General features: G+C 37.6%; 1 protein-coding gene across 1 annotated transcript; it reads left to right on the top strand.

Annotated features, from left to right (window-relative positions):
* The first annotated feature begins 424 nt into the window (after nucleotides 1–424).
* Nucleotides 425–27,084, top strand: LOC140146651 (proteasome subunit alpha type-7-like). The gene is made up of 6 exons (XM_072168521.1): nucleotides 425–583; nucleotides 4,758–4,884; nucleotides 10,957–11,081; nucleotides 14,245–14,367; nucleotides 23,586–23,768; nucleotides 24,916–27,084. Exons 1-6 carry the CDS (start codon nucleotides 482–484, stop codon nucleotides 25,018–25,020), a joined length of 765 nt encoding a protein of 254 aa, XP_072024622.1. The 5' UTR covers nucleotides 425–481; the 3' UTR covers nucleotides 25,021–27,084.
* The last annotated feature ends 152 nt before the right edge of the window (nucleotides 27,085–27,236 follow it).

The raw sequence follows: 27,236 nt of genomic DNA, 5'->3' as shown, positions 1-27,236 counted from the left end.
TTTGAAAATTGGGGTACAAAAACTCATACTCTGCAACTTGAGGTCAAATTTTGATTAATGATTGTTTAGTTTTATGTTATTGGACTATGGCATTGGGATAAGGCCATTGTGGTCTATAGTGTAAGAATCAAATATCACAGGGCTCACTGTAAAGGCTGGTCAGAAAAGGTGGTCAGAAAAGGTAGTCAGAAAAGGTGGTCAGGTTATGGAAACACCCTTATGTTATACGTCAATTTCAAAGAATTCCATTTTCCAAATATATCAGGTCTCACCTTCCTTTTATTTAATTGTACACACTTTCTTTGCGAAAATCCCTAAACCCGCACTTTCCCTTTTTAGAACTTTTGTTGTAAATTGTAAAGCATGAAATTAGACTCTTTCCAGCCATAGGCATGATAACGGTTAATGAAGCAGACAGTGCGAAGACTAGTCAGTGCATGTTTTTGCATAGTCACACACGGAGGACTAAATTGCAAGCACAATGTCTTCACGTTATGATCGAGCTATAACTGTTTTCTCTCCCGATGGGCATCTTTTTCAGGTCGAATATGCACAAGAGGCTGTTAAGAAAGGATCAACTGCGGTAAGTCAGAGAAAGATTATCAGGAAATGTGGAAAAAAGATGCTGGAAATTATCACTGCAATGCCGAGCCTGTCAAATTCGGAAGCTTTGTCAACATGGTCAATGACAATGCAATGAGTATACTATAAAACATCTCAAAAAGTAACTAACCCACCCTAAACAATTCACAAACGGGCTATTAAAAGTAGTATTACAAATCTGTAAAATGCGTTGGAAGCCAAATTTATTATTTACTGCACATTTTGACATCCAGAAAACATTAAAACAACAGTCAATTTTTAAAATGTAGTGAGGTCCTTTGAAAGTTGCACTTGCAACAATACAAAAAAACACTCGGATTTCATTACACAGATTTCCTTCCATTATACATGTACTACACCCATCAAAAGTGTGAAGCTGAATTTATACTCGATCGACGAGCGATGCGATTAATCGCTTTTGAAAAAGCGATTTGCAATCGCCGAATTTTGCGATGCATCGCCCGTCGCTTTAAGTTAGGTATGCTCATAAAATTTTGAAGTTCAATATTTTTAGCTGAAAGTTCTTTTATTTGAAAGAGAATCAAATTACCTAAACAATAAGGGGTCAATCATGTTTCTAGTGCATATACTTTTGAAGTTACAGACAAAAATAGTGTCACCAAATTGCCCAAAATTTTGTGTGTGAGATTGTGACAGCAGGCACATGTACAATGTACACTACTGTATGTGACCCCAGATGACCTCCTATTCTTTACTGTAAAGAAAGCTGTTTTGGATGGTCTTGATTTACACACAAATTGCTTTTGCGCTTTAACGAGTGTCCACTTGGTGGAACATAGATTACACTATGTGATAGCTTATGAATCCATTATTATGCTAGTACCAACATACATAATACACATGTCACTTGTATGACCCACCCTAGGACCCCCGGGGGATGTGCGTCATGGTTGGGTCATTTACCAACCAATTAGTGACGCAGGGTACGGTCACTTAACCAATATGTGCGCCACAACATACCCCGAGGGGTGCGCCAGTGTCAGTCACTTTACCTAGGTGCGCCAATGGTTAGGCGCATCAGTGTCAGTCAAAATACCTAAATGCCTAAAATGGTGAGTCAAATTTTGCGTCATGAGGACAGTCATAATCCTTAACATGTGCGTCACAATTTTGACCAGGGGCTCAGTCATTGTCGGCAAATGTCAGTCATTGTTTAGACGCACATGTGGGTCATGGTATAGTTAAATCCGACGCACCTATGTAAAGTGACTCACCACTCCCGGGGGTCATAGGGTGGGTCATACAAGTGACATGTGTATAAAGTCAACATCACTTAGGTTTTGGTTGTCAAAATTAATTTTTAGTAATTTTTTCCATTGAGCCCCACAGTAAAGCCATTTTTGGACAGTACAGGCACATTCCACTTCCCTATGGACGAATAGCGCCACCTACAGTGTGTGATGTGAGCCTGGCTATTTAAGTTTTGCATTTATACTTATCACGGCGATAGCGATTGCAGACGACAATTAAAATATTCTAAATGCCACAAAATACATTTTTAAAACATGAGTTGCTGTCAATAATTATTTCTTTGAATTAATTTATCACCGAAAGTTAAAAATCGGGAAAGGTAAATTAATTAGCAAAATAATAGATCCAGTTGGTTGTATATGATTGGTTGACGCATTCACGTGTCAAGCGATATCGCTGGGAAGTTGAGATTTCTTCAACTTGCAATAGCGATGTCGTTTTTGCCTCCGCGATTTGAATCGATTGATCGGCTTGACGCTCTGGAAATGTAAGTAAACATTGAGCATGCGTGAAAATCGCTTTTCTGCAAAAGCGATCGAGTATAAATTCAGCTTGACAGTGTCATCGGCCCTGTAGGAACCCATGGTAGGCATGTTCACAAAATTTTCAAGTAGGACATTTCACATGGAAATTATTTTGTTTAAAAAGGTGATTATTTAACTTAATAAAAAATGAGGGGTCAACCATGTCTGTAGGTCAAAAACTAGCGAAGTTATGGGCAAATGGCTGTTTTTAAAAAACTGCACTTTTCTGCGACCATCATTGACAATGCCTTACAATGACTTACTGTACAAAAAAAGCATGTAATGCATCATTTTTTACCACGATGATCCATTTTAAACAAAGGCGATTTTATTTTATGAAATCTAACTTTCACTGCATGCTGACTTCTGTATCAAGGATAAAGTACCAGCACTTTTAAGACTACGTCGTCAAGTTTCTGGTGTCCAAATTTCAAATTTTTGTATTTCCCTATGGGGATTGGGGATTACACAGTTAAGCCATTGACTGTGAGCTACTGTGGTCCAAACTTTTTGGATTGAATGTCGCCCTCTATAATACGCAATGTGGACATGTCTACCCATGGATTCGATCCATGTACCACTATTGAATATACAAATCAATAGAATTTAATTTACGTGACACACAGTGCAGGTCAGTCAGGGTCGGAGGACAGTTTGCTACATGTATGTACCGCTGTCTGTGTAATAAAAGTCTGGCGATCACCTTTTGTACCGCTGATATGCAGCTGTCAATCATGCACAATGAGTGACATGATGATATGTTAAACTGAAATATTTACGAGTAGAGAATCCATTTAGATTCTTGCAATTTTGTTGAGGAGAATCTTTGCGAGAATGGATTCTCGCCGAATTTCTGACCCTGCCCTGATAACATTAATTTCTGTTTTAAAAATTATACAAACTAAAATCTGAGGGCCTGACAAATTTGTGATAACAAGGTTCCACTGTAAATGTTTCTTGAAATTAACTTTAAAAAAAAATGTAAATGTTTGTGGGCACGTCAGTCCATGTCAAATCAACCAGGAGTCCCCAGGTGACCCTCTCAGTGGCCACAATGAACCCATACAAAAAATTGGCCCCATAGGCCAGGCTTCCCGTATGTTAGTGTGCGTCATTGCGTCCAGACGCGTATTTTACAAATTTGGACGCAAGTTCACATGGCTAATCAAGTATTTTGCGTCCATGCCACATGCATGTGGACGCAGACAAAACTTCGAAATTTTATCATTATTTGATGATAAAAATAAGAAATATTTATTCTTTTATATTTTTAAGATAATAAAAGCCCCAAAATTTTGACCCACCTGCTGAGAATTTAAGTAAATTCTGCAATATTTGTAAATGCAACGTCAGGAAAACGTGCAATTTTTGCATGCTTTCCGAACGATCTGGGATCTGATGGCCTGGGGAAGTCCGGATTGATTTGTTTACAAGCAAGCATGTGCCGCTAACGTGCGGTTAATGTTTATTTAATTATTTCACAAGCTGACAATATTCAATTTTTAATATTTTAAGTTTATTTTCTCATAAATAATCTAGGTTTCCTACTTATTATTCATTGTTACGATGAATAAAAGCAATTTTAAAGACAAAATCCAAATGATAACCCTTTTTCGTGTTATTTGTGGCAGTGCGTGTTTTAGTTTTTGTAGCATCAACAACACGTTAATTTAAAAATAGAAATTTATGCGGAAGTGAAAGTACGAACGAAAATTGCTCAAGATCAATTGACAGACTTTGCTCATGTTTTTGCACCTGTTTTTGACCATGTTTCTGACCAAAACTGACACAGAAATGAGAAAAATTATCATAGCGAATGGAGATGGAATATCACGGCGAAAATGCACTTTTTTTTTTTTTTAACAATCAACATTTGATGAGGTGTAGACCTGGGGTATGTGTGTATCGTCATAATCGTGAATTTCAGATGGACGCACAAAAATCTGTCTGGACGCAAGTTTTTGCAACCTCGTCAGCAAACTTGCGTCATTACGGACGCACATTTTTAAAACCTTAACGGGAACCCTGCCATAGGCCATGTCGTTTTTGAGAAATGGCCCTTTGAAGTTTGGCCCGGACCCCCCTTTTGGCACTCGCATGAAGTGTCATTGGTGATTTTACCAACTTTGGTGGCTCATAACTTCTGAACAGATATAAAGCTGCAATCTTGGATTCTAGCTAACCTTATGTCATATACTCAGAATCTGGCTCTAAATTTCAGATATTTTTGTATGGGTTCATTGTGGCCACAAAAGATTATTCTGATGGAATTTCATCAAAATCTGAGAGGGTCACCTGGGAACTTTTCAGAAAATTGGTTGATTTGACATGGACTGAACTTTCTACTTGTGTTTGCAGGTTGGTGTAAGGGGTAAAGATCTGGTAGTATTGGGAGTAGAGAAGAAGTCAGTGGCTAAGCTGCAGGAGGAGAGGACAGTAAGGAAGATATGTGAATTAGATGATCATGTTTGCATGGCATTTGCAGGTAAGAAGTTGGAACAAATTGTTGAGTCACTGTAGCCGCAGCAATGTCGTATCCAACATTTTTGGCAAAATTGAGTTATTAGTGCATTTAATGAAATGGGTGTAATTGGAAAATGGGCATATTATATTCCAAGCCTCAAACTTAATGTAAAAACATTTGCACAAAATTGATTTCTTCCCTCGAGTAAGCCAAGGAAGAAAAAAATTCATCTTTGACCAGGCTTTGAATCTGAGACCCTTGGGGATCTCAACCAGATAGTCTACATTTTGTACATATAGGAGCTGAATCTCATATGGGCTTATATTAATTATTGAGTTCAACACCCATGTCAACCAATGTTTAATATAAGCATAGGGAAAATGCACCATTTTTGAGAGTAGATGCGCGCAACAGTTTTTGAAAATGCGCACAAATTATGCGGATTTTTCTCCCCAAAAAGTTCAATATGCAAAATATTGCAAATACCCAAATTGCGAAATTTTTGGTGTTTTTTGCCCATCGCACATTTTCCCTGTCCTTGGTTTAACACCATAAGGTGTTAGGATAGACCCTCTAGATCACTGCTAGGGGTAGTGGACGCAAATTGTAGGGTATGTTTTTCGCTGGAAGGCACGAAAGGTCGCACAGGGTAAAAAATTGAAAATCTTCGATCTTGTTGAAAGATACATACATACATACATACATACAATAGGCTTTTATATAGCGCCATTTCAAATGATCACAGCGCTCAAAACAACATAGCAAGATAAATATACAACAAAAACATGATAGAATATAAGAAAAAGTTCACAAGAACTAATAACAAGCAATTATGTTTCTGAAAACAGAAATGTTTTCAGCCCTTTATTGAACACTGGCAAAGAGTTGGAGGAGCGGACTGAAACAGGTAACTGGTTCCACAACTTGGGAGCTATGAAAGCAAAAGCCTTATCAGCGGCTGACTTAAATGAACGGTAGTGAAGTTTGGGCACATGCAGGCGAGTGGCATCAGTGGCAGATCGAAGTCCTTGCCTTCCAGGGATGTATAATGTCAAGGAGGATGCCAAATAATCTGGCCCCAAGCCAGCAAGGCACTTGTAAACATACAACATGGCTTTGTAGTAGACTCTCTCCCTCACGGGCAGCCAGTGCAATTCGCGGAGCAATGGTGAAGCATGGTCTTTCTTGGCTGCAAGAAAAATAATCTTGGCTGCCCAATTCTCTAGTCTTTGAAGACGAGCAATTTCAGTGACATTCGAACCCAAAAGTAAGATGTTACCATAATCCAATCTGGACAGAATGAGCGAGCGAACCACATTGTTACACGTATCAAAGTCTAGATAATGACGAATGCGAGAGATGTTACGGAGATGGTAGGTAGCGCTGCGTGAGAGAGAAGTAACTTGGGGAGACATGGACATTTGGCTATCAAAAACGACACCAAGGTTACGCACAGTCTCAGTTGGCTCAATCACAGTATTACCGATGTGAAGTTTGACAGCAGGCATGCGGCGTTTGTTGAAAGGTGACAAAGCAACAAAAAATTCAGTTTTGTCGTTGTTCAGCTTTAACCAATTACGCGTCATCCAATTTTGAATATCACTAATGCACTTTGTAAGTTTGGAGAGAGCTGAATCAATAGACAAGTTACTGGATGGGTCAAAACTGATGTAAAGTTGAACATCATCCGCATAGAGATGGTAAGATAAGCCATGTTTCTGAATAATTCTTCCAATCGGAATGGTGTAAACAGTGAAAGATAGAGGACCCACTATGGAGCCCTGTGGCAAACCGTAGTCCAAGTTACAATTGGCAGATAGGGCACCATTGATGGAAATGCTGGTGGTACGGCCACTGAAATATGATTTGAGCCACATAAGAGCGCTGCCTTTTATGCCAAGTTCGTATTCCATCCTGTCAAAGAGGATGCTATGTGTAACAGTATCAAACGCAGCGCTTAAATCAAGCATCACAAGGAAGACACCTTCACGATGATAAATTGAGGTCATGATGTCATTTTTAACCTTCAAAAGTGCCGTTTCGGTGCTGTGTGCGGTGCGGTAGGCAGACTGTAAAGGTTCACCTAGATTACACTCACGCATGTGGTTGCTGATGGTATTTACAGCGTGCTTCTCGATGACTTTGGATAAGAATTTAATGTTCGACACAGGACGGTAATTTTTGAGGTTGTTAGGATCCAGGGAGGGTTTTTTGATGATTGGACTGATGATGGCATGTTTCAGTGCAGCTGGAAAAACGCCTGTTGACAGAGACATGTTAGCAATTTTGGTTATAATTGGTACAAATGCGGTAAGATTACTCTTTATAAACCATGTGGGAATGCAATCAAGCAAGCAGTTTTTTGCTGAAAACCCTTGAATGAGTTTGGACATATCATTCTCACTTAACAATGGAAACTCAGATAGTTCATACACAATATTACTTTGGTTACATGAGTCAATTACACTGTTACTATTTACACTGCTTCTTTCTACTTGAGTCCTTTCTGGATCTTATCAACTTTGTCCTTAAAGTAAAAAGCAAAATCATCACATAAACATTGCAATGAGTCATGAGTAGGTAAGGTCTTGTTGTTATTATTGAGAAGACCATTTATGGTTCTGAAAGCAGATTTGCTATCAGCGTTCTTTAATTTATCCCTAAAATAAGCCTTCTTTGCACTTTCAATCATGGTATTAACAAGCTTATGTTGGTCAAGATAGAGTTGATGGTGCACCTCTAATCGTCCAGTTCTTCGCCATTTCTTTTCCAATTTGCGTCGAACTCTTCTAGCTTCATGAATTTCTTTGCTATACCATGGCTGACGAACTCTACGGTTACAAGTTCTTTCCGTAGCAGGGGCATGCTTGTCCAGGGTTAGGATTACTGCTTTCTCAAACATTTCGACAGCAGCGTTAGCATCATCAGGGTGTTATTGAAGAGATGAGCGCTGAGCGAAAGTCACTTTCAAAAGACACTGAATCTATGTCTTTCACTTTACGGGAGGAAATAATTTCCTTTTGATCGCTAGGTTTCTCAACGTTGAGCTTGCAGTGGATGACGTTATGATCTGATAACCTTGTTCCAACAGTACATTGAAGAACCAGATTTTCATCGGTACGGGACATGACATGATCTAATGTGTTACCACTTATATGTGTAGGCCCCACAACATGTTGGTGAAAACCAATTCCTTCTAAAGATGATAAATAGTGGGCAACATCAGCTCTCTCTGGCTTGTTTACGTGAACATTAAAGTCACCTAAGAAAATGATCTTTCCGCTCAACGTATTCACAAACATTAAAAAATCGTCAAACTCGGAGAGGAACTTTGATGTTGTGAATTTGTTTTCAGACGATGGGGGAGGCCTGTAAACAATGACATACTTGATCTTACTTTCTTTGTCAATTATGATAACATGTTCAAATGTCTCTGCAAGGAAATCAGAAGGGTAAATCTGCAGCTTTAGTGCTGATCTATGAAGAACGCCAATTCCACCATGTCGGTCAGTTTTACGGGGCATATTGATGAAATTGTACCCGGTAGTGTCAGTTCACCAATGACTACTTGATCTAAATCAGCAGACAACCAAGTTTCGGTAAGAAACATAATGTCTAATTTGTGATCCATTACCAAGTCCGAACATGTTGTTGTTTTGTTCCTTATACTACGTGCGTTCCACTTACATACATTTAGGTTAGTATTGTTCTTGGAAGCAGTACTGGATTGGGTTGAGAATGTGTGTTTATCATAGTGAGTTCTTTTCTGTTTCACTTTGAGACCAGATTTTACACCACGGCGTGTGGGTCTAAATTCATCTCTCTCTATACCCAATGACCAAATTGTATTCCAAACATCTTGAGGAAGTTTGTCATTACAAGTCTTATTATTCTGATATTGAAGTAGCTCAATTCTGGTATATACACCCATTGTGGTGGTGTGAGATTTGATTGAATTAAATCTCAACAATATTGAATCTAATGAAGCCAGATCAATATGTATTAACACAAGTCCAATGAAGATGATATTGATTGCATAGCTCACTGTCCTGTGCAATGTAATGGTAGTAGCCATGAGCATACAGTTTGATACAGTGCATGAAATAAAAAGCTGGTAAAATACTTGCAAACTACAGCAAAATAGTCAAAAATAAGTTGACCAAGTTGACTGCCAGGCTTATATCTATCATCAGTTCAAAAATAGTTGGAAAGTTCAAACTGGAAGTAGTATAAAATAATACTAGTTGTAGAGAGCTGCCCAAGACAGGCGATCATCAAGAGTGTTTCTAGTCATTCAAGATGTATCAAATTACTTGTTTGATGACAAGGATTAATTATTAAGGCCAAAAAAAAAAAAAGGTTTGTCTCTGGACCTTTTGGCTAAAAAGCTATGTGCTATGCTTTTTTTTTTTTTTTTTGAAAAACAGGCTATGTCCTATGCGATTTTTTTTTTTTTTTTAAGTAACAAGAACGGCGCCCAAATAACAAGGCATACAAACGTAGTTCTTACTCCCGGTTTAACTATTCTAACCGTCACCTCCTAAAACCCCTAACCTAAACCCTAACCCTAACCTGTACTAAAAAATATGCTAAATAATTCAAGTTCCCGTTCAAGTTCTGAAAATTTTCGATCACACGACGTGACAATGTAAATGTTGTGAGTAGTGCCAATGAATTGGTGCAAAATTCAGCACCACAAATGTTGATGTGCGCCGCTATTTTGTCCTACATTTAAACATTACCGTAAGTAAGGAGTACAAAAAGTTGACATTTATGTGTTGAGGAAACTCCAATATTTACTCGGCATGGTATGAAAATTAGTTAAATGATGATCTTTTCTCTGGTATACCGATATGAAATCGCTTATAAAGCAGCAAAATATCTGCACATGGGGAATTCCTAATGACGTGTTCTAGATCTACAAGTAGAGTCGATTGTCCCGCTATTTCGCTCGCAGAGCCGTTACTTGTACTGTTTCAAGAGATCGGTATTCAGAGCGAACATGTCATACAGTTCTTGGAGTATTTATATTTGACATTTTGTCAGAAATGATCGCCAATTGATTGTGCGAAAATGTAATTTTTCTTGAAAACTACGATGTTTTATCATTCAAAAAAAAAAAAAAAAGCACTAGCGCAGTAGCGCCACGCGCTAAATCTCATTTTAAAAGCTATGCGCGGGGTCCTGAGACAAACCTTTTTTTTTTTTTTTGGCCTAAGTGCTATCTCGACCTTTCGTTATTGAGTTATCCTGATTTTTATAGCGCTGGTATCGGCAAGCATTTTCATTGTCGACAATCGATAAAAATTAAAAAGCCGACATCGACAATTGTCGACAATCGGGCCTAATTAATGTCCCAAAAATTCGCACCATGGCAAATTGCGAGATTGCGACGATCAAGGTTCAAAATTCGGCAACCTACAGTCAATGATCGTTATTCAGCCAAGCCCCCCTGACGTCACATGGCGGCCGTTCTAAAAAAAACCGAGATGGCTGAAGCCAAATCAACTTCGACGAAAATGGGAAAGCATGGAAAGGGGTCACAATTTTGCTGGATTTGACCATTTTGGATGCTATATTATGAACTATCCTTTAATATTTAGATAAAAAAGGTTCATAACTTTCTTGTCGCATGAGATCTTTTGGGTTGCTAGTAAAAAAGGAGGAAATTAGCAAAGTTTCTGCCAATCAATTTTTCAATTTCAATCGCAAAATTTCTGATATTTTTTGTCGATACATGCAAAGCTCTTGTCGCCAATCGGCAAAAGTGCTCTTGTCGACAATTTGGTCGACAACGCCTTGTCGATACCAACACTAAATTTTTAACGTAATTTTTAGTAAAAATGTTGATTAGTTGCAAAGAAGGTTATATATGGTACCATGTATTTAATTGAACTAATCAGAGATATCATGTGGTATTATGGTAAGAATAGTAGTAGGGTTTTAAGGGGATTAAGCTTAAAATTTCTACAAGCTCTATCTTGATTGGTAATTCAGATGATTATATCATGTAATTAACCAATCAGGAGCTCTGTAAGAAGGTAGTTAGTGGCCATGGGTGTTAATAAATGTTGCATTTTTTCTTGATATCAGGTCTGACAGCGGATGCCAGGGTGATCATCAACCGTGCCCGTGTAGAATGCCAGAGCCACAAGTTGACGGTGGAAGACCCAGTTACAGTGGAATATATAACAAGATTTATAGCGCAACTCAAACAGGTTAGTTAACACCAACAGCAGAAAAAACTGCCTTCATCATGCTGCAGCTCAATTCGTCACTGAGCGGGAAATACCTCATGTACTTTTGGCCCTTGATCATGGATAAAACCTCAATAGGTATAGACTTTATATTGAACTTGAAGAGGTTGCTTCATCCATGTTCAAGGGCCAAAAGTACATGCAGGAAACACCTCGTATTTACTTTTTGCCCTTAAAATGGATAAAGCCTTGTACATGTAGGTGTAGACTTTATATTGAATGGTTTGCTTCATCCATGTTCAAGGGCTAAAAGTACATGCAGGAAACAGGTTACTTTTTGCCCTTGAAAATAGATAAAGCCTTGTAGGTGTACACTTTATATTGAATGGTTTGCTTCATCCATTTCCAAGGGCAAAAAGTACATAGTTTTTCCTGCCCAGTGACGTCATATAATCAATGGCATGCCATCTGGGGTAGGCTTGGAGTTTGCAACCAGCGTTGGAAATAGCTGGTATCGCGTAGAAAAATGCTACATGTACACAAGCCTTGTAGGTGTACACTTTATATTGAATGGTTTGCTTCATCCATTTTCAAGGGCAAAAAGCACATATAGTTTTTCCTGCCCAGTGACGTCATATCAATGGCATACCATCTGGGGGTAGGCTCGGAGTTTGCAAGTTGAAACATTTCGTGGCTAAAATACTGGGACAAGATGGACCAAAAACCATCCCTAGTCATGTTTATCCTATAATTGTGTATAATTTTGTGTGCTCTGCATTTGTTTGTCCCAGTAAGGTCATCTTTGTGGGCAACTTCTAAAATTTTGTTTGCCCTTGGCCACGTGTTCACGCTACACCAAGAAATGCTTCAGGTACATTATTTTGATACCTAATAGTAAGGGACTGTTGCGTTATTGACCCGCAGAATTTTCCGGGTCGGACGATCAAGTTAGACTAATACATAATCGGGCCGTGTTCTTTACATCATCGTCCCCTGGAATCACTGAAGAATGAAAAGGTCATTCATAAACCAGATAATTGAGATGAGCATCATGACCGCCCGCAGTGAGAATCGATCTTGTAATTTGCCGGTACTCGATGCTATTGTTATAATTGGCAATAACTTCTCAAGACCACTTATCACAACACAAAAGGAGCTGACCGCATGTAATAGCATTTCGCTGTCAAATGTTTGATTCTGATCGATGATTGCTGAATAGGCTGACTATTATAATAAAATAATTATACGAAACATTTTATTAAATTTCATCATTAATTTTATAATAAGTGTCATCTACTGACAATTTACTGTACATATTAACCCTGTCCCAAAAGAAAAAAAATGTCTGAACACTTCTTTCCTTTATTTCATACATTATTCTTTATCTTGTTCTATTTTACTCTGTTTTTCCGTGTCATGTGTGAGTTACTATATAAATAGTTAAACTTTAAAAAAAATAATAATCAGGGTAATTAATTTGCTTTTGAAAGTTATTTATTTTAAATTTTACACAATCTAAAAAAAAATAAAGTTTTATTAATTCTATAGTCAAAAAGTCAAAAGTAGAAAAAAACCTTCAGCAGTATTGACATATTTTCTTAAGAACTATTCGATCTGTTTGGAAAATAGTAGGCCTATCCGCCTACATGTATGTTTTTAATTTTGGCTAAAAAACTAGTAGGCCTACACAGAAATTAATAACTCAAAATGTATACTGAGACAAATCAGCAGTGGTGTAGCCAGGGGGGAGCCGGAGGTATAAAACCCCCACAAACTTTTCAGGGATAAAATGGGAACTGCAAAGAGAAAAATGTCGTTAAAATGACTAAAACGGATGAGAAAAATGACAAATGGGACTAATATTTGGCTGTTCTACTTCACTCTAAAAGGCTGGCTACAACCCGATCACAACCAAGTAATATAAAACACGATTTTCTTAAAGTGCATGCTACTTTTAAATAAATTGTTTTTCCTCATGGCTCAACCCCGGGGCTCAACGATGCAATATTAAAATTAAAGTTTAAAATGTCATATACATCTGAGTCTATTATCTGATTTAAACTATAACAGATTATATAATGAAATATAAACTAGGCCTAAACGAAAGCAAAGTTAAAATTCAATATGACCCTAAAGATAAATAAATAAATATGTCAAAATAAAAATGAATTAATGAATAAAAAACAAGAAACGGCTTAAATATTGAAATGAAAAATGGATATGATAGATGAATATTAAATAAATAAATAAATAAACAAATAAATATAAAGAGTTAAACAAGCAAATAAATATATAAATGGTCAGATATTGAGATGGATATTCATGCAAAAAAAAATCGGATAGATCAGTAAATGGGGCAAAGATAGGTAAACAGATAGATACATTAATGAATTAAAATAAATAAAAAAACTTATAGATAAAACTGTAAATTTTGGAACAAAATTAAAGCTTTTTGAATGAAATACAGCTTTATGTTTTATTATACACCTAAAACATGTTTAACCTTGTCTTGCTTGATATTATAATACTTCTCGTGATTTAAATGTTGTATTATTTTATTTATTATTATAAATTAAGGAAATATATAGTAATTTAAGACGGTTTAATCAGGAATCGTTTCTCGAAATCAATAACATGGTTTATAAAAACTAGTCCAGTACTCCAGTTACGATCAATGTAATCGGTGACCAAACTAATTGCCCACTTCAGCAAAGCACTTGAAATTGGCCACCGCAAATTGCTGCTTGAATACACGATCGATCTTGGGGTCATCGTGGTCATGCTTCTTCCGTCCCGGTCTTTGAATTTCATCGGGTAGCTAAGCTTGTTTCGTCCCGGGTCGTCCCGGGCAGGTCTTTCGGGTCAATAACGCAACAGTCCCTAACAATCCAAAATGGCAAATGTCCCAGGCCAAATAAAGAAAGTCTGTCTCTCAGACACCTGCACACATAGCTATGTGAACTCCAATTTAGCTTTTAGCGCTATGCGTTGGCCATGTTTTTTTTCTTTTTTTCCCCCACCACCGCGGCTTGCTAACTCGCTCTTTACTTGCCCCTATAATTGATGTGGCGTCAACTCTCCGGATCTAATTTCTGAGGAAATATCAGAGTTCCTTTATTGCAAGTAAAATCATCATGCAAAGTTTTGATTATGTTATTTTTGTCCGTTTGGTTTGCGTCATCAGCGTTACACCCAGAGCAATGGACGAAGACCGTTTGGTTTATCAGCGCTACTCGTAGGCTTTGATTATGATGGAACACCAAGGTTATACCAAACAGACCCAGCTGGTACATACCATGCATGGAAGGTAAGCATAGGGCTTGAAATAATCAGGAGGCAAGGGCAGTTGTGGCACTGATTGGACTGACCTGCATAGTTTACTCAGCTGGTTGATAGTATATGCATGCAACTATAATACTTCATAAACTCCTACATAGTGAGAACCAATATCAGAGCAAATGTTAGTAAATTACTAGCTGTGCATAAATATCGTATAATGGCACGGGAGCGAACTCCACATGCTTTCAAACGCGTTCATTTTTCTTACGGGTTGATGCATTTATAGTTGCTTGCATTTTCCAACATTTTTAGTGACAGTTTTGTTTTATTATAAAATAGCAAAAATCACAGGATTTGTTTTCTTGTGTATGAAATAGGTTTATCTGGTTAGTAAATGTGTATCACTTGTTGATCGAGAAATTGTATAAAATAATATGTACACTTGTACTCAGATGTTGTTGCATCTAATGCACTTCCCCCTTCGGGGCTTGTGCATTAGACACATTGTGATGTGCCCTGAGTAATTTAATTTAATTTAATTATTTAACTTTGTTTACAAGCTGAAAGTATTTCATGAGATGGGAAACCCCCTAGTACGTGCAAGATAATGGTGTGGAAAGTCGTTTTGGAATTCCCCCAAATTATTGTAAACAAAGTCAGAGCTATGTTTAGAACTTGGAAAGCCCCAGTTCATTATTGCACCATCAGGAAAACCCCCCAGGAAGTGATGTAATGTGAATGTGTATAATTAATCTTGGGAAATCCCAAGATTGCAGCAATGTTGTGAAAATGTGATTGAAGTAATGGTTTATTAATAGATGATGGTTTTTTTGGCATGAGTACTGATATAAAAAGCTGGAGGTTTTGTTGGGACTTTACAGAATGTCATGTGAGATTGAAAACTCCACATGTGTGTGATGGTCTTCGTGCTTCAAAAAAGAAGTACATTTTAACCAGTTTATATAGCCAATAATTGAGCTAATTTTAATACAGCAACGAAGAAGACAGCGAGCACACAAAAGTGCTCTTCCTCATCAAAGGATTAAAAGTTCTTCTGTCAAATTGCTGGAGTTTGCTGGGTTTGTGAAGGCAACGCATCTGTCAAAAAACAGTGGAGCTGTGTTAAAGAAACCTGTTCCCTGGAAAAGAGTGGTTGGTGAAAGAAACACCATTTTTGGAGAAAGCAGCGCAAGGAGATATATTTGTGGAGAAAGCAGCGCAAGGAGATATTGTGGAGATAGCAGCGCAAAGGAGATTGGAGGAAGCATCATCATTTTCGTATGAGGATTTTATGTGCAAGGATTTATAAATGCAAGTGTACGATGGACTTCGCTGATTTTCGTGAGGACAAGTGAATAAGGATATATTACATCAGTCGTCCAGAACATTGCAAGAACTCTAGGATCACCAACAAGAAGACAGCTGGTTAAGTACTGATATAGTAAAACTGTCATTGTGTGATTTTATTGTATATGCGATATTGTTATTATATGTACCAATCATACTCTGTTTTCAATTAAAGACTTAGATTTTGTTAGCTTAAACAAACAGTGTATTTGTGTTGTGCATTCGTGTGAGTTCGGGAAAAAGGTGATTTTGGCCTTGAGTCAAGTACGACTCAGTAACAAAATTGGGGGCTCGTCCGGGAAATACACTGTAAAAAAGTTGACATTAATATACTGAGTCTTGAAAGTGAAAGTACAGTATGACAGAGTTCAAAGCAGAAGAGTTTCTTGAAACTATAGATTGGGAGAAATTTGATAAGTTGAAGAAGCCTGATTTATTAGCACTTGCCAAACATTATGACTTGAAAGTAAAGCAAACTACAAGAAGACAAGTAATCAAAAATGTCTTGATTGAGGTTTTGGTTGATGAAGAGTATTTTGAGGATTCCATTTTGGGCAAGAGAAAAGAGGTCGAAACTGAAATCGGTGGGGATTCGGCAGTTAAATTAAAAGAGTTGGAAATTCAATTAGAACTGAGGAAAATAGAAATGGACCAAAAAGAAAAGTTGGAAATTATCAAGTTAGAGAATGAAAAACAAGAAAAACAAGAAAGATTAGATATGGAAAATAAAGAGAAACAAGAACGGCTAGACATTGAAAAACAAAAACTAGCAATGGAAGACAAAGCGCGTCAAGACAAGCTGGCGCTTGAGCACCAAAAATTAGAAATGGAAGAAAAGGAAAAACAAGCAAAATTGCAAATAGAAGCTCATTTGAAAGAAAAAGAAATTGAGGAAAAGTACAAGTTTGAACAAGAGAAGTTGGCAAAGCTAGGTGACAAATACTCATCAAGTTTCTCCTCAAAGTCAGGGTTTGATGTTACAAAGTATGTAAAGCTTGTGCCTAAATTCAAAGAGAAAGAAGTTGATTTAGTACTTTCAACATTTTGAAAAGGTAGCTACAAATTTGAAATGGCCTCCAGAGCATTGGACCCTACTGTTACAAAGTAGTTTTGTGGGGAAGGCCAGGAAACTTACTCAGCTCTACCAATAGAGAAGTGTAATGATTATGAAGAAGTTAAACAGGCAGTCCTTAAGGCCTATGAACTGGTGCCTGAAGCATACAGACAAAAGTTCAGAGATTCAAGAAAGCAAGCAGATCAAACCCATGTAGAATTTGCTAGAGTAAAAGAACAAATGTTTGACAGATGGCTTGGGTCAAAAGAAGTCAAAGATGATTTCGCCAACTTAAGCAATTAGTTCTTATAGAAGAGTTCAAGAAATGTGTCCACGTTGACATAAAAACTCATTTGGATGAAAGTGCTAGCAAAATTAAGACGCTAAACGAAGCGGCGACAATGGAGGACGACTATGGCTTAACTCACAATTGAATGGGAGTAGATTTAGTCATAACAGAAGTTATTCAAACAGGTTCAGCCATAATCAACCTAGAGCAAATCAGGGTGGTACACAAGAAGTGAAACCTCAGTCTAATTCACAGCATAGTGCTGGTGGTAGAGGGACCCCAGGGAGTTCAGGTAACAGAGCAAAATTTGGGACTGAATTTAAAGCCAAAGTAACTTGTACTCATTGTAAGAGACCAGGGCATACGATGACCCAGTGTTATTTCTTAAAAGGCAGACAAGACGCACAAAAACAGCAGCAAACTGCTAGTAATACTGTGGGATGTGCAGTGTCACTTGAGTCAAAGAAAAAAGTCAGTCAAATCAAGAAACAAGAATTCCCACAAAAGGGAGGTGACACAGACAAGGTGTGTGAGGAATTTGAACCTTTTGTGTTAGAGGGAGTAGTATCACTAGGTGATAATGGTAGTCCAAAGCCCATTAAGATTGTGCGAGATACGTGTTGTGCACGGTCTATGATTCTGGAAGGAACTTTGCCCTTTAATGAGGATAGTTCAGCAGGTAATGCTTTGATCCAGGGTATTGGGATGGAAATAATTAGTGTACCTCTCCACAAAATTAACTTGACATCTGACTTGGTTTCTGGTCCTGTAACCATAGGAGTTAGACATGAATTGCCAGTCAAGGGAGTGTCCATGTTGCTAGGAAATGATCTGGCAGGGGGGGAAGGTTTTTCCTGACCCAATAGTCACAGATAAGCCCTGTATACAGGATGATAATAGTGAGGAAGAGGAGATATTTCCTGCATGTGCAGTGACACGGGCAATGAGTAAGAAGGCCTCATTAGAAACAATTGAGGACAACCAAATTGACGACTTAGGCTACAATTTGGAAGACACATTTGTGTCAAAGTTGAATGAGAAAGAAGATAAACTTCCTTCTCCTGGGGATAAAAATACCCCTAAAGATGACACAGCCTCTGAGCATGAACAAATTGGGGAAACCATGAAAGACCCATTAAGTCATGACAAGCTAATTCTGGAGCAACAAAATGACCCAGAACTCAAAGAGATCAATCAAAGGGCATTGACCCTAGAAGAAGCAGAACAAAATTCTGTCTGTTTTTACAAACAAGATGGTGTGCTAATGAGAAAATGGCGCCCTCTTGATGTTCCTGCCGATGAAGAGTGGAAGGTAGTGCACCAAATTGTGGTACCAAAAGTATACCACACTGAAGTAATTAACATAGCACATGATAGTCCCATGGCAGGGCATTTGGGTGTTAAGAAAACTCATGAAAGAATTCTGAGACATTTCTGGTGGCCCACTCTCAGAAAAGATGTTTCTGAATATTGCAAAACATGTCACATATGCCAAGTAGTAGGGAAGCCAAATCAGAAAATACCTCCTGCTCCATTGAAGCCAATTCCAGCCTTTGATGAACCATTTAGTAGGGTTATTATTGATTGTGTAGGCCCCCTACCAAAGACTAAGTCAGGTAATCAGTACCTTCTGACAATTATGAACGCATCAACACGCTTTCCTGAAGCCATACCCTTGAGAAATATTAAAGCAGTGACTATAGTGAAAGCTTTAACCAAGTTCTTCACATTTGTGGGGCTCCCCAAGTCCATACAGTCAGACCAAGGATCAAACTTTACTTCTGGAGTATTTCAGCAGGTCATGTATCAATTAGGTATAGAACAGTATACCTCAAGTGCTTACCATCCAGAATCACAAGGTGCACTAGAAAGGTTCCACCAAACATTGAAAAACATGATCAGAACATACTGTTTGGAATTTCAGAGGGACTGGGATGAGGGAGTACACTTGTTATTGTTTGCTGCTAGGGAAGCTGTTCAGGAAACTTTAGGATTTAGTCTTTTTAAGTTAGTGTTTGGACACACAGTACGCGGGCCCTTAAAGTTGTTGAAAGAAAAGTGGCTCAATGAGAAATCAGATATCAATTTATTGGATTATGTCTCCAATTTTAAGCATAGGCTTAACAGAGCAACTGATATCGCCAAGGAAAACTTGAAACAGGGTCAGGCCAAAATGAAACAATGGTATGATAAGCATGCCAAAGAAAGAGTGTTCAAACCAGGTGACAAAGTTCTAGTACTATTTCCAATTCCAGGACACCCATTACAAGCCAGATATCATGGCCCATGTGAGGTAGAGTCAAAAGTGGGTGAAGTAGATTATATTATCAAGACTCCTGGTAGACGCAAGAGCAGGCAGTTATGCCACATAAATATGCTCAAAGAGTATGTTGAAAGAAGTGACAGTGGCATTCCAAAACCTGTGTGTACAGTAAAACATGCTGATAATGTAGACAAACATGCCGAATCGCTAATGTAGACAAGAGTAAAGATGACAATTCTGATGTCACATTTGACCAGGATAAAGAGCTGGAGCACAAAGAGTATAATGTAAAATTGAACAATTCTGATGTGCTCACTAATTTGGACTCAAAGTTAGGTCATCTTTCTCAAGATCAACAAAGTCAAATTGCAAATTTGATTCACAAATTTGACAATATATTTCCTGATACGCAAGTAGAACAAATGCTGCATTTCATGATGTAGATGTTGGTGATACAAAACCAATCAAGCAGCATCCTTATAGAGTCAATCCATTGAAAATGGAACATCTCAAAAATGAGATCAATTATATGCTAGACAATGATATCATAGAACCAAGTAGTAGTGAGTGGAGTTCACCATGTATTCTTGTTCCCAAGCCTGATGGTTCATACCGATTGGTCGCAGACATGAGAGCTGCAAATGTTCATTCAAAGACAGACTCGCACTCCAATTCCAAGAATTGATGATTGCATTGACAAAATTGGGAATGCAAAATTTGTTAGCAAATTTGATCTTTTGAAAGGGTACTGGCAGGTTCCACTCACAGACCGTGCCAAAGAAATTTCTGCTTTTTGTACACCATTTGGTCTGTACCAGTACAAAGTTATGCCATTCGGTTTGAAAAATGCCCCAGCAACATTTCAGAGAATGGTGAACCAAATTGTGGCAGACATAGAGGGATGTGAAGCGTATGTAGATGATTTGATTGTTTACAGTCAAACTTGGGAACAACACATGGAACAACTCCATCAATTGTTTGAGAAGCTGTCTGAAGTACAATTGACAGTCAATCTGGTAAAAAGTGAGTTTTGCCATGCCACAGTCACATACTTGGGATATGTTGTAGGTCAAGGTCAGGTGAAACCTATCAAAGCCAAAGTTGAAGCAATTGAGCAATACCCCACACCTGTAAACAAGAAGGCACTCATGAGATTTCTAGGAATGGTTGGCTATTATAGAAAGTTCTGTCCAAACTTTTCAGAGATAGCAAGTCCTTTGACTGATTTGTTGAAGAAAGATGCAAAATTCATGTGGTCAGAACAGTGTGAAAATGCTTTTCACAAAGTCAAATCAATACTCATGAGTTCACCAGTACTTACTGCACCTGATTTTCAGAAGCAGTTCAAGTTGACTGTTGATGCCAGTGACATAGGCTGTGGAGGTGTTGTGATGCAAGAGGGTGAAGATCAAATAGATCACCCCATTTGTTACTTTTCAAGGAAATTCAACAAGCACCAGAGAAATTACTCCACAATTGAGAAGGAGTGTCTAGCATTGCTATTAGCATTGCTACATTTTGATGTGTATTTGGGTACCACAGTATACCCTGTGCTTGTTTTCACAGATCACAATCCCCTCATCTTCATCAACAGGATGAAGAACAAAAACCAAAGACTGGTGAGGTGGAGTTTGACCTTGCAAGAGTACAATCTGGACATCAAACATATTAAGGGAAAAGACAATGTGATGGCTGATGCCCTGTCCAGAATTGCATAAAAAACTGATAAACAAAAAATTCCTTTAAAAGGGAAGTTGTGTGTGACAAGTAGTCACTGTGTATGATGAGTTAAATACTCAAAGTTGATAATATGTTGAAGTTGATGTAAAAGAAGAAAACATTTAAGAAAGTTTTCATTACATTGAACTTTCTTCTTTTAAGGGGAGGTGTGATGTGCCCTGAGTAATTTAATTTAATTTAATTATTTAACTTTGTTTACAAGCTGAAAGTATTTCATGAGATGGGAAACCCCTTGTACGTGCAAGATAATGGTGTGGAAAGTCGTTTTGGAATTCCCCAAATTATTGTAAACAAAGTCAGAGCTATGTTTAGAACTTGGAAAGCCCCAGTTCATTATTGCACCATCAGGAAAACCCCCCAGGAAGTGATGTAATGTGAATGTGTATAATTAATCTTGGGAAATCCCAAGATTGCAGCAATGTTGTGAAAATGTGATTGAAGTAATGGTTTATTAATAGATGATGGTTTTTTGGCATGAGTACTGATATAAAAAGCTGGAGGTTTTGTTGGGACTTTACAGAATGTCATGTGAGATTGAAAACTCCACATGTGTGTGATGGTCTTCGTGCTTCAAAAAAGAAGTACATTTTAACCAGTTTATATAGCCAATAATTGAGCTAATTTTAATACAGCAACGAAGAAGACAGCGAGCACACAAAAGTGCTCTTCCTCATCAAAGGATTAAAAGTTCTTCTGTCAAATTGCTGGAGTTTGCTGGGTTTGTGAAGGCAACGCATCTGTCAAAAAAACAGTGGAGCTGTGTTAAAGAAACCTGTTCCCTGGAAAAGAGTGGTTGGTGAAAGAAACACCATTTTTGGAGAAAGCAGCGCAAGGAGATATATTTGTGGAGAAAGCAGCGCAAGGAGATATTGTGGAGATAGCAGCGCAAAGGAGATTGGAGGAAGCATCATCATTTTCGTATGAGGATTTTATGTGCAAGGATTTATAAATGCAAGTGTACGATGGACTTCGCTGATTTTCGTGAGGACAAGTGAATAAGGATATATTACATCAGTCGTCCAGAACATTGCAAGAACTCTAGGATCACCAACAAGAAGACAGCTGGTTAAGTACTGATATAGTAAAACTGTCATTGTGTGATTTTATTGTATATGCGATATTGTTATTATATGTACCAATCATACTCTGTTTTCAATTAAAGACTTAGATTTTGTTAGCTTAAACAAACAGTGTATTTGTGTTGTGCATTCGTGTGAGTTCGGGAAAAAGGTGATTTTGGCCTTGAGTCAAGTACGACTCGTAACAACATCAACATCTCAGTACGCATGCATTATTTTGTACAATTTCACTCTCAACTAGTGATATGCATTTCTCTCTCTCTGTGTCAGGTGGCGCTGTGTAGCGCTGCTGTGGTCTTCACAAGAGTACGCCATCTCACTCGATCCGATGCCAAGTGTGTTTATTAACCTATAATTATTTATTAACCTATAAATATTTATAGACAGAGTAGATGATAGAAAGAAGAGGAGAGCGCTCACTGCACACATCAAATAAATAAATACAAGTGAATAGAGGTTAACTGTGGGCAATCGGATTATTATGTTCGAGCGATCTCCTCTTTTTTCATCTTCTTTGGTATAGATAATCGAAGTGTTATCACTTTATCAAACGAAATCTTTACAAGATAGAAAAATGAGATGTTTATTCTTTATTGATCAATGTCTCTGTTGATGAACACAAAAAAGCCAGCGATATTAGGTTTTGGTACTCCTACCAGCTCGGCGATCATCGTCTGTCGCGTCGGACGATGCATTATATTAATTTCAGATTATATTAGTTTTAGATGCAGATATTTGTTTACAGTTTCACAGAGAAATATAACCAGAAGATGATAAAAGGAAAAGATGAGATGTAGGAAGACAAGAAATAGGCTATTTCATTTAAAATCCACACTACCCCTGTGGAAGATTTTGGAAATATCTTTCACAGAGGGAGTATTAATTTCAAATGAAATGAACACATTAGGCAATTCTATTTGAATATCATACACCCTCTGAGAAAGATTCAACCTGAATCTTCTACTGAGGGAGGGTGAGTTACAAATGGAGCTGCTAATGTGTTCATTCCATTTGAAATTCTTACTCCCCCTGTGAAAGATATTTCCAAAAGCTTCCACGGGGTTAACTTCTAGTGAGGATTTTAAATGGAATAGCCCAAAGGAAGATGTGTAGAAATGGTAATGGTTATATGTGTACATCCATATCAAAATGATGCACTTGTCGGCTGCTACATGTGCCTCATTTCACATAATAGCTAGGAAAAAATACCAGATTCATCTCAAGTGGAGGTCGCTTCAAATCATCCCCAAGTGACATGGTTATGAAATGTTTGCTGTATTAATAAGCAATGTGACTTGGGGATGATATAAAGTGACCCCCGCTTGAAATGAGTCTGGTATTTATTCCCAGTTACTATGTGAAATGAGACACATGTAGCAGCCGACAAGTGCATCCTTTTGATATGGATGTACACATATGAGTAAAAATATGTTATGAATCAATGACAATATTTTCCCCCTTTGATCACATCCAGGCCAATGCCATAGGACGGTCAGCAAAAACAGTGCGTGAATTCCTAGAAAAGCACTACACAGACGAGGTTGTAGATTCAGAGCGAGGGACCATCAAGCTGGCTGTGAGGGCGCTGCTGGAAGTCGTTCAGTCGGGTGCAAAGAATATAGAATTGGCGGTCATGAAGAGAGGAGAGCCACTCAAGGTTTGTGTTTTTTTTGTCTTTCTTTGTAAGCTTGCTTTCCGATTATCATAATTATCAGTTCAGATGACAATTCTGGAAAGAAAATAAGCCATAAGGCTAAAAAAGAAAATTATGTTGTTTCCTGTAGGAGCAATTTAACGCATTGAAAATCAATCTCAGTTTTCTAAACCCCACTCGGCACTGATTTGACAATAAATATTCAACTAGTGTTTAGCTATAAAAAGCTATTTTGAAAATTCCAAAGTTGATGTAGTAATCAAAGATAAATCTACAAATTTAATCAATATGATCAGTTATTTGATCAGTTATTTCAATTTGTCATGCTATGAAAAGTTATTTTACATACTGTAAAATAATTAAGGTACTAGTTTTCACCCTTGGATATCCTAAACAAAGACAGGTATGTCAAAATTACATGTTTAAGCTCAGATTTAAGACCTCATTTAAGTTGAAATTGGTCAAGAAATAAAGACTCCATGATAAAATCCGAAGGGCGATGTAAATTGATTCGTACACAAAGTTTTATTGAACAAGAGAACTAGCGCCATGCTTTCCAATGATTCGAACATTAAAATGCAACTTATGATTTTGTTCCTTCGTTGGGTTTTAGATCACTGTTTCTTTAATTCTCAACCGATTTCAACAAATGAGGTCTTAAATCAGAGCTAAAGGGTACAGGTATTTATTGTGACGTATTTGTCCTTGTTTAAGATATACAGGGTTAACATAACTGGTACAATTCTTTTGCAGTCTATAATCCACTTGACATGACGTCATTGCCCAGCAGTATGTGCACAAATAATGGTAATTTCCATTGTTCTTTGCCCTGCTGTGTGCGTACGCATCGTAGTTTACTCAGGGCACATGCATTTTAATCGCCCACCATATTTCATATAGTACAAGAAAGCCATTGAACAGTGTAGCGGCTCATTCAAGCATATCGATAGACCAGCCCCTCACCTTTGTTGATAAACAATGATGTCAAGTGGTCTATATATTTATCAATACTTAGGTTGACTAGATTGAATCGATTTGTAGACCGAGCATGTAAACAGGCTCTGCATGCCTGCTTTAAATTTATTTGACATACACACCCAGAAATGCTAATGAGGTAATTTATTTCTTGTTTCCAAATCATTTCTCGCAGATTTACGACATTGAGGAAGTTGAGAAATATGTGACGGAAATCGAGAAGGAGAAGGAAGAGGAAGCCGAGAAGAAGAAACAGAAAAAGACCAAAGGGGAATCTTAATGTCTACAGTAGTAGGACTTTGTACAGTTGTTAAATTATCAATGTTTTGCTACTCACGGGAGAGTTAGAACCATTAGATGAACTACTCACAGGAGAGTACCATTTAATGGTGTAATTGAAGCAACCGAGACGCCACTTATAATTTAATTTTGGGCCAAAACTTTTTTTGGTCCCCAGGATTACAGTCCAATATGGAGAATTTTCTGTTCTCCCTATCTGATAGCAACACTGGCTTAACAAGTGCGGGGCACTACAGCTAGAATGATATCTATGATCTTACCCCAGAATCCTTGATATACATCCAAATGACACTCCATTACTTTGCACAGGCTCCATGTGTTTTCAATTTGGAGAATATACTAATTAAAACATGGCCAGATATATAGTCAAGAAATACTTTTTTTTTGCGCAAAATCTGAATGTGCTTTGTTCGTCTAGGTACATTTGGTCACTATCGACCCATTTTGCACTAGATAGCAAATCAGTAGAAAAGTAGTTTATTAAAGGCATTATGGGAAGTGGACGATATCTTCTCTGTTTATCTACTGTAAATGGTGGACATTTTCATGCCATTAATATTTCATGTGTTGCCAACATGTTTTAAATTTTGAGATTCTAAGCTTCCCAATACTTTGACATAAAGGGAATTACATTTTGCATGTTGTCATTTTCGCCATAGCTGCTTGGAACATGGAAAATAAACACAGCATGAAAATGTCTACTTTAAAAAGTAGCATTATTAGGTACAAATTATTTTTTGAGTAATTATTGAGTTATAAGATTATTTTTTGAATACTGTATAAGTGGTAATTTTCGCGTAGTTATTTTCGCGACTTGTAGTGAGAGACACATTTTCGCGAATGTTATTTTCGCGATTGCCCAGTCCTCCTCTATACTTGTAATACATTATTGCATACATTCGTGAGGTGTTATTTTCGCGGTTGGAGCTCTAATCACAAAATTCGCGAAAATAAAACCCTCGCGAAAATTTCCACTTATACAGTAATTGGATTATTTGATAATTGGAAAGCAAAACATTCCCTTTTGTAAGATGAAGAAAGTGTGATGGAAAGATTCAGATTCATTTATTTGGTATTTGGAAAGTGGGTAGATGATGTACACAGGGTGTCTCCAAATGATTATTAGCGGACCATTTTTCCTCGGATGACTCAATTGATTCATTTTTATTGACATAAATGGTATTATAAATCATTTTGGGGCACCCTGTACTTACACCATTGAGGAAAGTCTGTAATGTACTTGGCTGTGTAATCTAGGTACACAACACAATATTGATACCAGACAGAAAATGGGTTTTCATCACAAGAATAATTTGTAGGGTGGGGTGGGAGGAGGGTGTTGGGCGATGGTCACATCTGGGGTCGATTTCATCAACATTGCAAGTGAAAACCCATGGTAACCAATATACTGCATAGTGGGATATTTTCGCTGGGTTAATTTTTCACGATGTGATCAATTCTGGACTGTTTAGTGGGTGATTAGTTGTGTTTCCAAATATATTCACATTCAGTACTCTGTGTAATAAATATTTTAGCGGGTTAAAAATTTGTGGCTGCCTGTTTGACCAAAAATTTCCCGCTATACACTATCTTATGGAAGAGTTATGATGGGTTTAGAGTTGCGCTGGTTTAAAGGACTTGAGATGTATTGGGCTGTTCCAGTTGGGACCCATACACCCCCTATGGAAGACATGACCTTAATCTTGTGTGAATTTCAGATGGGGTTACCTGAATTGGTGACTCCATTTGAAATCTACACCCCCTGTGTGGAAGATTCAGGGCATGTCTTTCACAGGGGGTGTAATGATTTCAACTGCCAGTTTTGTGAATTACATCTCAATTTTTGTTGTTATTCATTTTGACTAGGCTAGGCAAGGATAAGATTACTTTGGAAAATCAAAAACATTACTTAGAAAAACAAATGCAATGTATTTTGTTTGCTCAAATTTTGGTCATAGTTTGAACACAGGGACTCATAAGCTTCATCACATACGTAGCTGTTACTGTGTCTGGTATGATAATAAAGGAAAAACAATGAAAGACATATTTTGTGGTTATTGATATTTGTTGTGTTTGTGTTTGTAGATTTTTACACGTGATAAAATTCACATACGAGGGTCATTCAATTTAGAGTTCCTACCTTCTCTCTTGTTACTTGGGTTCTGTAAATGGTAGCTTCTTCAAACTCAGCACGAT

The sequence above is a fragment of the Amphiura filiformis genome, chromosome 2, assembly GCF_039555335.1.
Source record: "Amphiura filiformis chromosome 2, Afil_fr2py, whole genome shotgun sequence".
In the NCBI taxonomy this organism is placed as follows: domain Eukaryota; kingdom Metazoa; phylum Echinodermata; class Ophiuroidea; order Amphilepidida; family Amphiuridae; genus Amphiura; species Amphiura filiformis.
This window is presented reverse-complemented; position numbering and strand designations above follow the sequence as displayed.